The following is a 16,566-nucleotide window of genomic DNA, read 5'->3' on the forward strand; positions in this document are numbered from 1 at the left end:
TTTTCTTTTCCTCAGCTTCCATAAAGGTTATGGAAAAAGTGGAAAACAAAAGAATTCTTAAATATTGATGTGTATCAATGACTCTGCCATTTTCTTCCTCCTCCCATTCTTTTCTTCCTCTTAACTTGACTAGGATCTATTGCAGGGTTGGTCAAATCTGGTCCTTAAAGAATCAAAGACAGGTTTGGTTTTCAGAGCAGCCACAGTTAATATGCATGAGATATATTTGTATACAGTGGAGGGTAAGGCATGCAACTGGGTCAGCGTTTCTTCGGGATACACTAGAGAAGTAAGCTTTTGAATGACTGCTTCATGAAGCAGTTGACCTAGAACAGATGAGGGGGCAACTATTTTAGATCAGGTCATCGGTGGAGAGCAAGACCTGGTGCAAGGGTTTACTGTGGTGGGGCCACCAAACAAATAATGACCTATTTATTTGATTTGTATTCTACCTTTCATGCACTTCAGAGTAGATTGTTTTCAGCTACTGTAGGTATTTCTTTGTCCCCACAGGGCTTACAATTTAAAGGGTGAATTTTCAAAACATTTACGCATATAAAATTAGTATATAAGTTCATAAGTAGCTTGTACTCGGATACATGCTATTTTAAAAATACATACATAAAAAAAAAAAAGGGTGGTCTAGGGGCGTTTTGGGGAGGGGCCAAGAGCTCATACATTTGTAAACTTATTTGCATAATTTTACACCTGCTAATTATCTTGTGCAATTGATACCATACCAGTCTACTAGGACCTATGCTGTTTAACATATTCATAAATGGTCTGGAAAAGGGAATAAGTGAGGTGGTCAGATTTGCAGATGACACCAAATTCTTCAAACTTTTTGAAACAGCAGATTGTGAGGAAATGCTGAATGATCTTGTGAGACTGGGAGACTGTGCATCTGAATTGCAGGTGAAATGTTAATGTGGAAAAGTGCAAAGTAATATACACAGGGAAAAATAATACCAACTACAGGTACACAGTGCTAGGTTCTGTAGTGGGAGTTACCACCCAAAAAAATGGATCTTGGAAACCTTGTGGACAATACATTGAAATCCTCAGCTCAGTATGTGATGGCAGTCAAAAAAGCAAATAGAATATTAGGAACGATCTGAAAGGGAATGGAGAATAAAACTGAAAATATCATACTGGTGCAACTGCACTTTGAGTATCGTCTGCAGTTCTGGTTGCCCCATCTCAGGATAGACATAATGGAACTAGAAAAGTTACTGAGGAGGGTAATAATGATAAAGGGGATGGAATGGCTCCCCTGTGATGAGAGGCTAAGCAGGTTAGTGCTCTTCAGCTTGGAAAAGAGATGAGACAGAGAGGGTTATTTAAAATTATGAGTGGAGTGCGACTAGTAAATAAAGGATAGTTATTTACCCTTTCAAAAAATATTAAAACAAAGTGAAACTCCATAAAACTAATAACCAGTAGATGCAAAACCCATTATAGAAAGTACTTCTTCACTCGGCGCACTATCAAGTTGTGGAATCTGTAACCAGAGGATGTGATTGAGATGGCTAGCACAGCGGTTTGGACAAGTTCTTGGAGGCAAAGTCCATAAAACATTATTTGCCAAGTAGACTTAAGAAAGCTATTGCTATTCCTGGGACTAACAGGAAATAGATCTGCTGGGTACTTGTGACTCGGACTGGTCTCTGTTAGAGGCAAGATGCTGAGCTCAGTGAACTGTGGTCAGACCAGCATGGCGTTATGTATCTTCATTGTGAGCAGCCTGAAAACCAACCTGTTTGTGGCTCTTCAGAACTGGAGTTAGCACACCTTGTCGATGGTGTCCAACAGAGTAAATTGAGCAGACTAGATGGGCCGTACTGGTTTATATGCCATCATTTTCTCTGTTGCTGCCTGGCAAAAAAAGATCGTGGTTTTTCCATAAACCCAGAAGCATGTTAGCCTAGCTGATTCCAAAGAACTGGTAGCCTGAAATGCCTCTGGGAGAGGACGACTCTTTAGGTTATGGCACTAACACAGTACTACTGAACAAGAAAATACATCTTTTTAAAATTATTTTTGCAAATAGGATAAGATGCCCAAGGTTTAGAGAAGTGAGGAAACTGAATAGACAGTACAGCCCCTTGATGAGAAAAAGAGGATGGTCAGGAAAGTGGGTAGTTAGATTGGTTGAATGTTTTGTGATTAAAACTTGTTCGTTTTATTTCATTATGTATTAGAGATGTGCTTCGGAATCAGTTTTCATGTTGGGCTTCGTTTCGGTGCCCCCCCTGCGGGAATTTCGTTTTTCCTGCGGTTCAGGGTGTTTTTTTTTTCGGGGGCTCCGATTTTTTTTTTTTTTTTTTTGCTTTAGTGTGCACTAACTCCCCTTAGTGCGCACTAAAGCGAAAATGAATTTTTTACAAAATTTCGGAAAAAGTTAAATCGTTTTTCGGTTCTTCCGATCCATTCCAAATTAGGAAATTTTGTTGAAATTGCATAATTTGGGAAAAACGATTGCACATCACTATTATGTATAATGTATTGAATTTATGGTATGTATAATCTAATCTGAAGTTTATTTTACTGCCTTTTGGGTCCATCAAAGGACCATGCACCTCAGTTCACAGAAAACCAAAAGCACATAATAAACTTAATCAAATGCATAAAACATTAAAAAAATAAAATAAAATATGTAATCAAAATGCCAAGTGTTAACCCCTCTTTCACAGAGAGGATGCTTTTCCAGAATGTGTATGATGGATGTTTTTATTGTACTTATTGTTCTTTGATGCTAGCCACTTTGTCATTGCAAGAAAAGCAGATTATAAATCAAAGAGTAAAATAGAAATAGTGGACTCCTAATAAAAAGCTTACAGTCTTGGCAGACAGAATTTAATGAGGTTTAGTAACTGTGTGACAACCTTTTTTTCTTTTCTCTTTTTGCTAAAATGGTCTAGGTGGCACTGCTGCCTTCAACATCCTGCTGTGCTGTGTTTCTTACAGCTCTGCTTAATGTGCGTTTCATACCATCTAGGCCATTTTTTGGTTATTCAGCTCTTCTTTTTGACAAATGGAATCATGTGAAACCGACATCAATCTTCTTTTGTATATTTTAATTTCAGAAAACGATGGTAAAATTGGCTTTTTTTTTTTTTCATTTCCCTATAGATTTTATTGAAAACTTCAAACCTTGTTTAAATAGGTCAGGATTTCAGTTCTGTCTTCTGATTGGATGTCCTAGAGACAGTGATAAATTGCTGCTTTCAGCTGAAACCATGTAACAGGATTGCATGAAAGCACAGAATGTCTCTGCGTATGCATTCTTTGTTAGCACATATACAGGGAGAACATGCACTGTTTTGAAGATATGGAGGCAATTGGAAAACTGTGGTTCATTTACTGTTTCAGGCTTTTTATTTTTACATGCAGTTTGCTAATAGAAACCATTATTATTGATATTTTCAGGGATGTCCTTTAACTCCACTACCTCCGGTTAGCATAGCAATTCGTTTTACCTATGTTCTTCAAGATTGGCTACAGTATTTCTGGCCACAGCAACCACCAGGTATGAGATTGAAACAGAAGATGGAACACATTCTTGACATTTATTTCAAAATTACTAAAGGTTTGATTTGGAGACCTAGCAGGCATGAATAAGCTCCAAGTAAGTCTAGACTTACTCATCCAAAATATTAAATTGGGTCAGAAAAACATTTTGATGTCATCTGGCTACATTATGAGGTGCCCTTCCTGCTCAGCTTGCAATTAAGGAAAAAGGGGGCATGTGCACTAAAGAAAGCTCAAACCACACTTCAATAGCTGTCATTTTATTTTTTTAGACTTGTGTCTCCCTGCATTTATAGCACAGGGACAGCCTTTCATATATAGTGTCAGGGTAGGCTGGCAGGCGTATTGAAGAGAAGGTGGTTTGCTGTGCTGTGCTGTTCTTCCCTGCTGTTCACAGAACAATTGGCTTATTAGTTAAAAGGCCCGCAGAGCCATTCCTATAATAGCAGAAAATGGGAAGAACGGGATGAATCTAATTGGTAACATGCAGCATCGAACTGGACATTTCTGGACTCTGCATACTGCTGCAGATTTTCTGTATGGGCACATCCAGGTCACTTTCTATCTGTTTTCTAGCCCATCGCAAAGTAATTGGGTATTCCTCTTCAAGAGGGCAAGCCAGTCCACACCAGTGGGTTATGCACTCCAACTAGCAGATGGAGACTGAGAACAAAGCGCCAATGTCACCCTCGTATAACTCTGCTCAGGCACCAGCCAGTAAGTTTTTCTCTGTCTCCAGCAGGTGATGGACATGCATTCTTACTTGTGGATTTCAGCCTGCCAGGATTGAACAGGCCATTTTGACCTTCTGTGGTGATAGCATTCTCTCCCTCCCTCAGTTGAGAGTCTGGAAAAATTTCAGGAGACGGATCAGGACAGGAGTGAGGTGAAGGTTGTGGCCCTAGCTCTCCTCCTGACACAAGAGATCCAGTAGGGTAAGGAGGCCTTGGGCTCAGCCCTGCTGCATAGTCCTCTTCTTTGTCTGATCCTGCTCTCTTCTTTCTCCTCCCTGCCATTCTGCATATCTGTCTGAGTTTTTTTAATTTATTAAAAAAAAAAAAAAAAAAAGTGCATGTCAGGCAGCGCTGAGAGCAGGTGCCGACGTGATTATTACTAGGCTGGTCAAAGAGGCAGCTGTGATCGCAGCCGCACTGGACCGCTTAGTCAAGGAGTGCTGCGGGCAATTTTTGCACCGGCTGGATATTAGTGCGACAGTACAGGGACATGTGGCAGGTGCTGTTGAGACACTCAGTAGGAAGCATTTGCTCAGCTTATCAGGGGAAGAGAGAGAACGTGAGATGGCATCGGGGGAGCAGCATGGGAAGAAGCTTTGCGTCTGCTCTGCATGCCATATAAAGGTCCCTCAATGTGTGCCAGAAGTGTATTGAGGCCTAGGGAGATGTCTCCTCAGGGGGAATTTATCCCTGCAGGGACTTGAGGCTCCTGGTTTACAAAAAGAAGGCTTGGCAGCTGCTCCTACCAGGGAGGGTGAGGAGTCTTCTCCACCTTCTCTCCTACCAGTCCCCTCAGGAATGGGTTCAGAGAAGGTTTTGCCTACCCCTGGCGATGGATCTTTCCGCCATTTCATGGGTGGAAATTTTAAGGGGTTCCAGGCTTTTTGCCATGGGTAGGAAGGGCCCCAGGAGGAAGCTAGGGATCGCCCGCTTCAGAAGTCTCTTTCCTCAGGGCCTAGGAAGCGTTCCAAGGAGTCCTTGTCTACTCTCAGGAGGGGGAAGAAGAAAAGAAGACAGGTTGGAGGAGAAGGCAAAGATGGGGATCCTTCAGGAGACTCGGGTGGGGAATCTGGATCCTCCTCATGAGCCATTCTTGGAAGAGGGGGAGATTCCCCCAGATTATGAGCTTCATGGAACGATGCTTCGGCTCTTTGACAGGGACGAGATGTCTGGTTTAATTTTGCAGACCTTGAAAGCCCTTGGGTATGAGGAGACCTTGCCAGCAGTCGCTAAGATCCAAAGTAGAATCCAGTAAATGGTTAGCTTCCGCAAGGCATCCTGTTTTTTTTTCCTCTGCACAAGGGCGTTCAGGAGCTGATAGATTTGGACTCAGGAAACAAGAGGGTAGGCGATCTAAAAAAGACGTCGGGTAAACAAAGATAGGGAATAGATGCCAGAAGTCTTTTCCAGTACTTTATTGTGGTGGAGATGTTAAAATTAAACAGCCCGACTCAGGCAGCCTCAGGGGCTTAGAGAATCATGGATAATGAAAATAAGATATTTCAATGCAATTAAATTGTGATCCGCAATGGAAGTTTCTTTTTCATTCAGTGAAAACTCTTAAACATGTGGACCATACATCTAATGGTGCCTTGTATTCCATGCCAAACATGTAGTCTCCACTCATAATGAGTTTGGCATGGAATACAAGGCACCATTAGATGTATGGTCCACATGTTTAAGAGTTTTCACTGAATGAAAAAGAAACTTCCATTGCGGATCACAATTTAATTGCATTGAAATATCTTATTTTCATTATCCATGATTCTCTAAGCCCCTGAGGCAGCCGTTATGAGAACGGCGAAACTCGGCCTGAGTCGGGCTGTTTAATTTTAACGTCTCCACCACAATAAAGTACTGGAAAAGACTTCTGGCATCTATTCCCTATCTTTGTTTAGCTGATAGATTTGGAGCAGAAGAGGTGATCGCTCTTTAGCAGTATTGTATCCTATGGATTCCCTTTGTGTTTCCCAGTACCCTTGTGGGGTTTGAAGCTGGTCCTCTTTCCGGCGAGTCTGACTTTTCGTCCTCTTCAGGTCATTTTCTTCAGTGTACTGCCCCTGAAGACTGTGTTTTTGGTCGCTATTTGTTCAGCGAGGCGGATTTCGGAATTGCAAGCCTTGTGCAGAGAGCCTTTTTTTGATTATCATGCCGGATAGGGTGCAGACTCAGACAGTACATGCCTTTCCTCTGAAGGTGGTTTCGGATTTTCACTGAAATCAGTCTGTTTTGTTGTCATCCTTAGACGGATATGGATGGACAGGAATAAAGGCAATTGAGGCTGTTGGATGTGCAGCTGCATTTATTAGGTTATCTAGAGGTTATGAATGATTTTTGGAAATCAGATCGGCTTTTTGTTCTTCACCAGGGGTGAAGAAGGGGGGTTGAGGTGACTTCTCAGGGTACAGTAACTCGTTGGATTAAGGAAGTAGTGTCAGTGACCTAGGTGGATTCTGGGAAGCCTCTTCCAAGGCAAGTTCTGGTGCATTCAACCCGGGCACAGGTGGTTTCCTGGGCAGAATTGTTTTTGCTTTCTCCAGCAGAGATCTGTAGAGCAGCGACATGTTCTTCTTTGCATAGGTTTGCCTGCTGGATGTGGCAGCATGAGAGGATTCTGCCTTTGCTAGGGCAGTGCTTCTTGGGCCTCAGGCAGCCTCACGCCCTTCTGGGGAGTAGCTTTGGTACATTCCACTGGTGTGGACTGGTTTGCCTGGATGAAGAGGAAAGTGAAATTACTTCTTACTCAATAATTTCCTTTCCTCGAATTAGGGCAAAGCCAGTTCGCCAACCCACCCTGGGTTTCCTTTGGGGTGGCTAACTTTCTTCTGTTTTGCTAGATCCTTGTCAAGGAAGGAATGAGATTAAAGGATCTCTCATGCAGCTGGACCAGCACAAAACACAGGGTAAGTGAGTCCTGTTTTTCTTCTAGGATATTCTGGTTTTCTGTTTGTTAGTGGAGCTGAGTCCAATGTTCCCTTTGTGGGGGGGGGGAAGACCCACAAGGTTAATTTTGAATAGTGTTTGTAAGATGCGATATTTCTTGTTAAGTTTGCTTTTGAAGAAATACTGACTGGCTGATGCCTGAGCAGAGCTATATGAGGGTGACTTCAGCGAGTCGTCGTTCTCCGTCTCCATCTGCCGGTTGGCGTGCACAACCCATTGGTGTGGACTGGCATACCCTACTTCGAAGAAAGGAAATTATCAGGTAAGAAGTAATTTCACCATATTTGTTTTTAATTTTTCTTACTTTGAAGATTGTTAGCCACTGTCCAAGAGTGACACTGGTTATCCTTGAATCCTTTGGAAAATTGTGCACTTCGAGGTGGCTATGCCTAATGCGCTTTGAGTAACTGTTAGGTACTGTATGTAGGAATCCCTCTGCAGAACTGAGCTCACATAATTCTGCACGGTTTACAACCGATTTATCATTTATTATTACTAAAACAACCTTGGCAAAAGAAATTGATCCTTAGAAGGAGAGATTGTAAGGGAAAGGAATAGGAAACAAAGTATGTGATTCACTACTTAATGTAGATCCCTGGCAAATACTATTCTTAATTCAGCATGCAGTTTTCTTTCATATATTCGTGTTGAATAAATTTGTCTGAAGTTTAAACTGTCTTAATAAAATTTATATTATATTTGTTAATAGACTTTGATCTTGATCTTTTTTTTTTTCCAGAAAACGCTAGAGTGCTTTTCTTATGTCCATCTCCTCCACCTATGCTGCTTTAATATTTTTCTAAGATTTTGATTTTCTCTTACGTTTTGGATATTGCTGTTTGTTATAGCTAGATGTGTCTTTCATATTAAATGGTTGGAAACCAAATAAATTGATTGTAAGACACAGAAAAAAATTGAGTGTCAGAAAATTGTTTTTAATGTGAGCACTCATTTCTGTAAGGCACTCTTCCAGAAAATGTGTGCTTTGGAGGAATGTCAAGTTTTCTATTCAGGCAGATCAATTAGATGTTCCAAATGTGAGGTTTAAATTTTGAAAAATTCTCACCTTGGAGCACAGGCTGACAGATTACTGACGGGGGTATTTTTAAGATGAAATTCATCTCCTGAAAGTATACGGCATTTTGTTGGCATCTTTTATGTTTTCAGAGTTTTTGAGAGCCCAGAATTCTAGCAAAATCAGTACCTCATCGGGGGAAAAAAATGTGAAAAAATTTCTATCACAGCTTTGAAAGCCCTTGGAAGGCACGGCAGATCCCCGGCGTGCAGAAAGGAAAGAATCTTGCTGCCACGGCTGTTGCCATGGTTGCTGGTGTCTTTGTCGCCTTTGTTCTTGCTCCCTCAGTAAGAATGGTAGCTCCCCAGACACACGCAGTCCCGGGCCAGTCCACGCATGCCTCGTCGGTGTGAATGAGAAGAGGAAGGAGAAAACGGTTATTTGCAGAGAGAACTGTTTCTTTTCTGTTTGCCTCCTTTCTGCTGGAGATTACTGGGTCTGGGGCATGCAAAGTGTTACTGGAATTGAGCAGCAGGGCCACTGAAGCATGTTTAGGGGGAAAAAAAAAATTCAGCTATTATCTTAATCAGTTCGAGTTTTAGGTAATTCCTGAGATGCTGGTCTTTAAAAGTGTGAGGGTCAGTATTCAAATGGGGTTTCAATTTCTTGCCCTGCTTAGCTTGGATGATAGAGTCAAGATGTGGATGTTCTTAGGGAACAGTTTAAATTTACCTGGCTTACTCTGGTCAGAAAAAAGCTCCAGCCTAAAGTTAGACTGATAACTGCAAAAAAAACAAACAAACAACAAAAGCAGCAGCCGACAACCCACAGCTCCCCAATAAATAAAACAAATTGTAAACTGTGGGACCCCCACCATCACAGCAAATGAAAATTTCTAGCCAGTGAGTCACCCCTTCTGGATCCCAATAATTAAATGATTAAATTGTAGCCTTCACAGCTGTCAGTTAAAGGACCAATCAGTAGCAAGTGAAGGGAATACGTGAATATTAAATGCCGGGACAGCTGGGAGCTGTACCTGAATTTATTGCTCAGGTCAGCAAAAGTAAAAAGCAAGTTGGGAGGGGTCCAGCTGGCTACAGTGCAATCATTTATTGTGATGGGGAGGGGGAGCTAGACTGCTGTTGGGCTCTGTTATTGATTATTATTTTTAAAAGCCATATTTAGTAAGTCAGAGCAACAGTTACCCAGTAACTTTATCTAGGTAAATTCAGCAGAGTATGTTCAGCACGAAACTCATCCTGTTGAATATTCGGCTAAAGTTATCTGAGTAACTTTATCCACATAATTTTGCCACTTGCCGGCTTACTGAATATTGACCCAATAGTCTCCTCCTACTAGATTCTTTTCCCATTTTTAAAGAATGGCACTTCCTAGGAGCTGTGCTAAAGCCGCCATTCTCGAAAGAAAAAGAGTTTATATTCAAGTTTCCTCTAATTTTCTGCATCGTTTGTGGTGTTAATTTTGCTAAAGACAGAAAGTGATGCAGATAGGTAGAAAATTGAAAGAAGAGTCCCCTTATCTTATAGTTAAGAATAGACACAATAAGGTCAACATATTCAGTAGGTTGTTAAGAGGAAAAGCTATGTGCATAGCTATCTAAATATTCGAAGGGGCTTGTTTATGTCTGCCACTGAATATTTACAGATAATTACGTGTATAACTTTATCCAGCTAACTTTAGGACAGCTATTTTTCCAACCAAGGCTTAATTTGTAGCAGAATTACCTGGAACAGATTTCACCACTTCTTTTCAGACTTAAGAAGCAGAGCACCAGGGGTGTTCTGCTCCAGTCCCTCTCCTCCAGGCAGCCTGCAGGGAAAGAGGGGATAGATGAATACTGGCGGGCAGGGGGTAGAGCACTGCTGGGGGCTGGGAATTGGGAATCACTGGGATGAGGAAGTGTATTCAGGTATATGTTTGCAAGAGAGTGTGTGTGTGTGTTTGGGGGAGAGAGAGAGTGTTCACACCTGACTCCAGCACAGTGCTTCCCCGCCCAGCAGAATTGCTCTTTTCTGTTTTTACAACACCACCACCATCTACTGCTGCTGCCACAAGGGGATGCAAGCTCTCTTGTCTTAGCTTCCCTTCATTGCTGTCTTTTTTTCTTATTCCTAACTTTTTTTTTCCACATTTTTCAGCTCTTGCCTATTCTTCTGTTCCTTTTCTGTTTCTCCCATGCTCTCTGCCTCCATTTTACCCCTTGCTGCTGCCACCTCTCCATTTCTTCCCCAGTGTCTGCCTCCTATTTCTCCCCTCCCTCCCTCCTGCCCTCAAATAACATGAGTGGCAGAAGCCTGTCCCACCATTTTGCTTCCTGTCTACCCTCACCACAATTAGAACTCATGGGTTGGTACTTCCTGCTGCAGATCTTGGGCATCTTAAAATCATCAGCAGGAAGTGCCGGTCCATGACTTTTGAACATGCTCATGATGCTAGGGCAGAACAGGCTTTTGCTGACCATCTTCTCAGCAGCTCCTCATCTTCAGTTGGTGGAGCCTGGGAATCCTGTCAGCCATGCTACTCCTGCTTGATTCTGCCTTCATTTCTGGCTTTCTCTGTGTATTAATATTTTTATATTTCATTGCAAATTGTATTTTTTTTTCGTCAATAAGCATGCTGAATTAGCCATTACATGTGGGTGATGTCATCTGGCATTACCAAACGGACTCCTCTCTCCAAGCTACTGGAGCTTTGAGCTCTACCGTGCATGTGCGGGAGTTCCTGCGTAGGTGTTGCCTTGTGAGCCTTTTCAGTCATTTTTTTTTTTTGTCTGAGCACAGCATGAATGTGAACTCAGCTTCTCCTAATAATTTTTCTCATTTTAAATTCAATATTTTTTTCTTCAGCCTCTTATTCAATTGCCTCTGTAGCCCCACAGCAGCACTTTTCAGTGGTACCACAAAAACCCCAAAGAAACGTGGCCTTCTCTTCCATCATGTCCGGCCAGAAGAAGTAGTTGATAATGATGAGCGGTTTTAAAAATTGTATCTGTGGAAAGATTATCCCTCACAGATGGGTATGAACTGTTCCCGATGCCTCTGCCCAGAACACAAGCAGAAGAACTGATTATTCCTTTGGACAGATGTCCCCATGCACACAATGTTCTAGGGCACTTTGCATTGAAGAACCACATAAATCTCTCCAGAGTCGCAGTAGGTTCTTGTCCTATAGTGCAGCCTCGACTGCCTCACCAGGAAAGGAGTTGAGCAGGAGCTCCTCTAAAACACAACTGCCACTACGCCCCCCACCCCCCACCACCACCAATTAGGCTGAAGCCACAGGGTCAAATCAGCATCAATCACTGGAGCCATCGTAGCCTGATTCGAAGAAGCACAACCACTGTAAGCAAAGTGCATTGGCACCAGCACAGTCGATGTGACAATCATTGGCACTGTCAGCATAAACAGCATCAACGTTCCCTAATGCACGATGCATCAACTCGCCCAGTGTATCTTGAACCGATGCATTTGAGACTCCGAGGTGCATGATTCGACAAGGACACCAATATCTGTATTGTTTGATCACATGATGCTCAGGATTCTATGCCACATAATCCTACAATGCACTATGCAAGGAGACATGGTGCAGTTCTGATACAGCCAGTGCAATCTTGTTAACCTGCACTGGATTCCTCGACGTGCATCTCCAAAGACCTGTTGAAGCATACCAGAACATCCAATATGTCCAAATGCTCTCCATATTGAAGCTACTGATGCATCTACCTTGAGCTTCAGTTTATCAGGCTGCTTCTCCAAGACTGCTCTACACACCCATCCTAGATCTGCAGGAGAAGGGGTCAGATTGCCCTTGCCCCCTCCCATAACCAGGGCACTCGCCTCACCTAGACTAGTGGTGGAAAGACGTTGCCTGGAGACTGCAACATCCTTCCTCTGTACCGCTTACTTTTAACAGGCCACGATTCTTATGCAGGAGCCTATCCTGTCCTACCATTTACAACAGGCCAGAGGATACATCACTCGCTCGACCAAATCACAAATTTGGTGGTTTCTTTACCTCTCTGACCAAGGAGATGGAAGGAAAGTTCCAGCCTCTCCTGTCCACCATCGCTATGGTTATGCAACAGACCGGAGTCCTGATCTCACCTATAGTAGTGAATTCATAATAAGAACTCTTCATTAGGGGTTAATCGTCTATTGCAGCAGAGGTTTTAGACCAGGCCCCCCCCCTCCTCTGAGTCAACCGGATACCCATCATGATTTTCCCTCTTTGTCATTGGAGTCTTGGATAAGTGAGCCAGGTCCTTTAGGCTCTGATGAAGATTCTACCAGCATATCCTCCAATCCACTTCCAGATCCTCAGGATCATGCCTCACCTCCAGAGATTCTTTCTTACTTTAAGTTATGGAAAAGAGGGATACAGCACTAAGTACCCATGTCTGCAAAGACAAAGAATCCCGTTTTGGGCTCTTTGGCCTTCAGATATGGGATGCTCCAGCTGAACCAGCGGGCCCTGCCAGTTCACAACATCTTCAGTGTTCTACAGATGAGAATATGGGAGACTCCTGTTTTGGTCAATCCTTTAGCAAGAAAGCTGGACCTGAAATACAGTCCAGCAATTTCTGGACTCTGGTATCATCCAGCTGCTGCCTCAGTCGGTAGAGGTTGAGTCCACCATGAAAAGGCAAAAAAGACATGGATTCACTCAAATTCTCCTCCAGGAAAAGACCACAAACTTCTAGATAACTTTTGGCAAGAACATTTTTCAAAATGCCTTTCTATCTGGTCACCAGTTCTATATGGTGCATTATAGTCATGACTGCATTCAAAAATTGAAACTTTTCCTACCTGCCACTGAGTAAAGCAACTACTATCCAAGACTGCTCCTGGATGTGGAAGAGGGCATCCGCCACCTAATTCAATCCATCTAAGAATCCTTTGATTCCATTTCATGTACGTCCTCAGCCTCCATAGGGGCTAGATGTATGGCATGGCTTTGAGTAAGTAGCATACAGAAGGATGTCCATGAAAAATTGGCAGAACTCCCCTGCTTGGGGACAGTCTTTTAACTAAAAGCTCCTGGAAGTGGTCACTTAGGTAAAGGACCAAAATGTGGCAGTGAAATCACTCTCAGCTGTTATTGAACAGTCCTCCACAGTGCAAAGTCACTTATACCCATACAACCAACCATGTTTCCACAGGAGGCCCTACCAGTATTTTCAACAGTACAGTCTGCCCACCCCTTCCAGCCCAGTGTTAATCACTTTTTGCCAGGCCTTGACAAAGAACGCCATCAGCCAAAAACCACACCATACAACACGCCCAGCTCAAATCAGGGCCTAGTTTTTGATCCGTCCAAAAAATCCATTCTTGACTCTCCCAGTAGGGAGAAGAATCCAGAATTTTAAAAAGAAGTGACATCAGTTCACTAAGAATATTTGGTTGGTACCGGTTGCATTTCTCCCAGCCACTATTCCACATTGTTCGGCTCTGCATCCAGATTCATCTCATCTACCGCAGCTTTGTCTGAAAATCCAGTTACTTCTCCAACAACAAGCGATAGAGCCAATCCCAACAATTCAACATACGCAAGATTTCTATTCCCAATATTATCTTATCCCTAAGAAAATGGGAGGATTGCAGCCCATTCTAGTCTTGAGACGTCTGAATAAACATAGAAAATTCAAATGAACTCTCTCAGCATGATCTTTCCTTACATGCAGAAAGATAAATGGATGTATGCTTTGGATCTAAAGGATGCATATGCCCACATACCCATCTGCCTTTCGCCTTGGCACCACCTCTGCTTTCAGGTGGATTCTTCCCAGTACGAAGTACTCCTGTTTAGACTCTCCTTGGCCCAGAATGTCTTTACAAAATGCGCCCATCTCCTTCATCAAGGAACACAAGTATTCCTGTACTTGGACAATTGGCTCATCACAGCAAAATCATGAGACAAGCTGCTCTGGTCCCTGAGCTCAACAAAACGTCTACACTGCCTAGGTTTTCTGGTCAATATTGAGAAATCAAGCATGGAGCCCACTCAGATTCAAATTCATCAGGCCTTTGATAAACTCACTGTAGGAAAGAGCATTCCTGCCTCCTGACTGAGTGAATACCATGACTTCGCTCATCTACAACTTCCTCTCTTCCTCGCTCAACAGCCAGAAAACTCCTCATAGTCCTCGGTCACATGGCAATGGTCATTTGTGTCATCCCACTGATCCATCGTCATATCCACTATCTCCAGTGGGGTCTACCTACCCAGTGGGATCAACTAACTCAACCACTTTTGTCTCAAGTACAAATCACAGTGTCTATGAAACAGGAATTACAGTGGTGGCTGCACTCCCAGATTCTCAAGGAAGGCGTCTCTCTTCACTCGCTCCCCTATCAAGTGGTGCTGGCGATGGATGCCTCCCAAAAGGGTGGAGAGCACATACCAAGACTGTTCAAACACAGGCTTCTAAATTTTTCAAGAGAGCTGCTGTCAAATCAGTCTACTTGAGTTGAGTAGTCAGATATGCTCTGTCAACCTTTGCGCATCTTCTTCAGGAGAAAAGCGTACTGATTCAAACTGACAACCATGTTTTATATCAACAAGCAAAGAGGAATGGGATCATGAACTCTTTGCTACAATGCCCTAAAAATCTACTGGGCATCTCAAGCACTCTGGTAGATTGACTCAGCAGTGTTTCAACTACATGAGTGGTTTCTACAGTGACCTTTTATTGATGCATTAGCTCACTAGCTCATGCTCTTCCCATATTTAGCCCTACAATAGTGCTCACTGTCACCTGTATACCCCAACCAGTACATTTCAACCTTACCTACCAATTATTTGCAGTTAACCGTACCATTTATTCATGTTATTTGACAAATTTTGTAGTCTATTTTATATTTCATATTCAATATTTAATATTTATTGATTTACTTTCTATTGTTCAATTCTTTGTTTATTGTTTAATGTAACGCCGTACGTTTTTTGTTCAATACCCTGTTCTTTGTTTAATGTAACGCCTTACCAGCAACAGTTTTGTTCTATGGAAACCGACTTGATTCGATATGTATATCAAGAATGTCGGTATATAAAAACCCTAAATAAATAAAATAATCAATGGCTCACAAACTTCAGTTTGAGGTCTACCATTGGTGAACCGATTTGCACCACAACAGAACACAAAACTAAATAAATATTTATTCCGTTCTGCCAAACAGTCACAGACTAACTTTAATCCTCAACTAACGACAAAGCCTCATGTACGCTTTTCCAGTGTTGCCATTTATCATCAGAACAATACAAAAGGTTCTTCAGGACTGCGCTCAGCTGATCCTTATAGCGCCAGCGTAGCCTAGACAGATTTGGTATGCATATCTCAAACAACTTTCAAGTAGTTCCCCCACATATCTGGGAACAAGACCCTGTGTTAACTCGGGGGAGACAGGACATATCAGCCCAACCACTTAGCCCTCAAACTCACAATTTAGATATTGAGCCCTCAGTGATTGTTGATCTCCACTTAATCCACAGAGATTGTGGACACACTAATCTCATTTTGAAACCCTTCAAATGGAATAGATAATCCAAAAAGTGTTGTAAAAATTATTTGGCCCCTTTCTCTCTTGAACTGAAGTACCTATTTGTAAACCGTTGCGATGGTATAGAAAAGTTTTTAAATAAATAAAATTACCTGTTGAAATATCTGCTCCACCTTGCTCACGCAGGTCTCGCACCTCAACATTAAACAGCTTACCATGTACAATTGGATAGCAATCCAATCTCTACTTGTTCACTGATAACTCATTTCATGAAAGGTCTATGGCATGTCAGGCCCCTGGAACAAAAACCACCTGTTTTGTGGGGCCTGAATGTAGTCGTTTCCCAACTAATATAGTCTCCCTTTAAGTCACTGGAGTCAGCTCCTCTGAAGTACTTGACTTGGAAGGTTGTATTCCTTGTCACTGTGACTTCAGCTTGAAGAGTCAGTGAACTCCAAGCTCTCATGCACATCCTCTATAACATGCAGTTCTTCTACAACAGGGTGGTTCTTCATACTCACCCGAAGTTTTTGCCAAAGGTAATTTTGGCTTTCCATGTCAATCAATCCATCATATTGCCTACCTTCTTTCCTAGGCCCCATGTGCATGAAAGTTACAAAGCCCTGCATATTCTGAACTGCAAAAGGGCCTTAATGTATTACAAGAAACAAATTCAGCCACATCGTAAAACTTTTCAACTGTTTATTTCATAGAATCCCAAAAGGAGTAGCAATACCCAAGCATACCTTATCTGTCTGGCTGTCTTGAATCCATTCACCTTAGTATGACTGCAAGTCACAGCTTCTCCAAAGGTTTATTAAGTGAG

At 42.4% G+C, this 16,566-nt stretch overlaps 1 protein-coding gene across 3 annotated transcripts in view; it reads left to right on the top strand.

Moving 5' to 3' along the window:
• The window catches only part of RAB3GAP1 (RAB3 GTPase activating protein catalytic subunit 1), a 182,788-nt gene that overhangs the window by 51,927 nt on the left and 114,295 nt on the right, over positions 1-16,566 (top strand). For all 3 annotated transcript variants that reach the window (XM_029605371.1, XM_029605372.1, XM_029605373.1), the window contains exon 8: positions 3,430-3,529. In XM_029605371.1, the coding sequence (XP_029461231.1) occupies positions 3,430-3,529 (100 nt within the window). The remainder of the gene's footprint in view (positions 1-3,429; positions 3,530-16,566) is intronic.

This window comes from Rhinatrema bivittatum, chromosome 6 (assembly GCF_901001135.1).
Source record: "Rhinatrema bivittatum chromosome 6, aRhiBiv1.1, whole genome shotgun sequence".
Lineage (NCBI taxonomy): Eukaryota > Metazoa > Chordata > Amphibia > Gymnophiona > Rhinatrematidae > Rhinatrema > Rhinatrema bivittatum.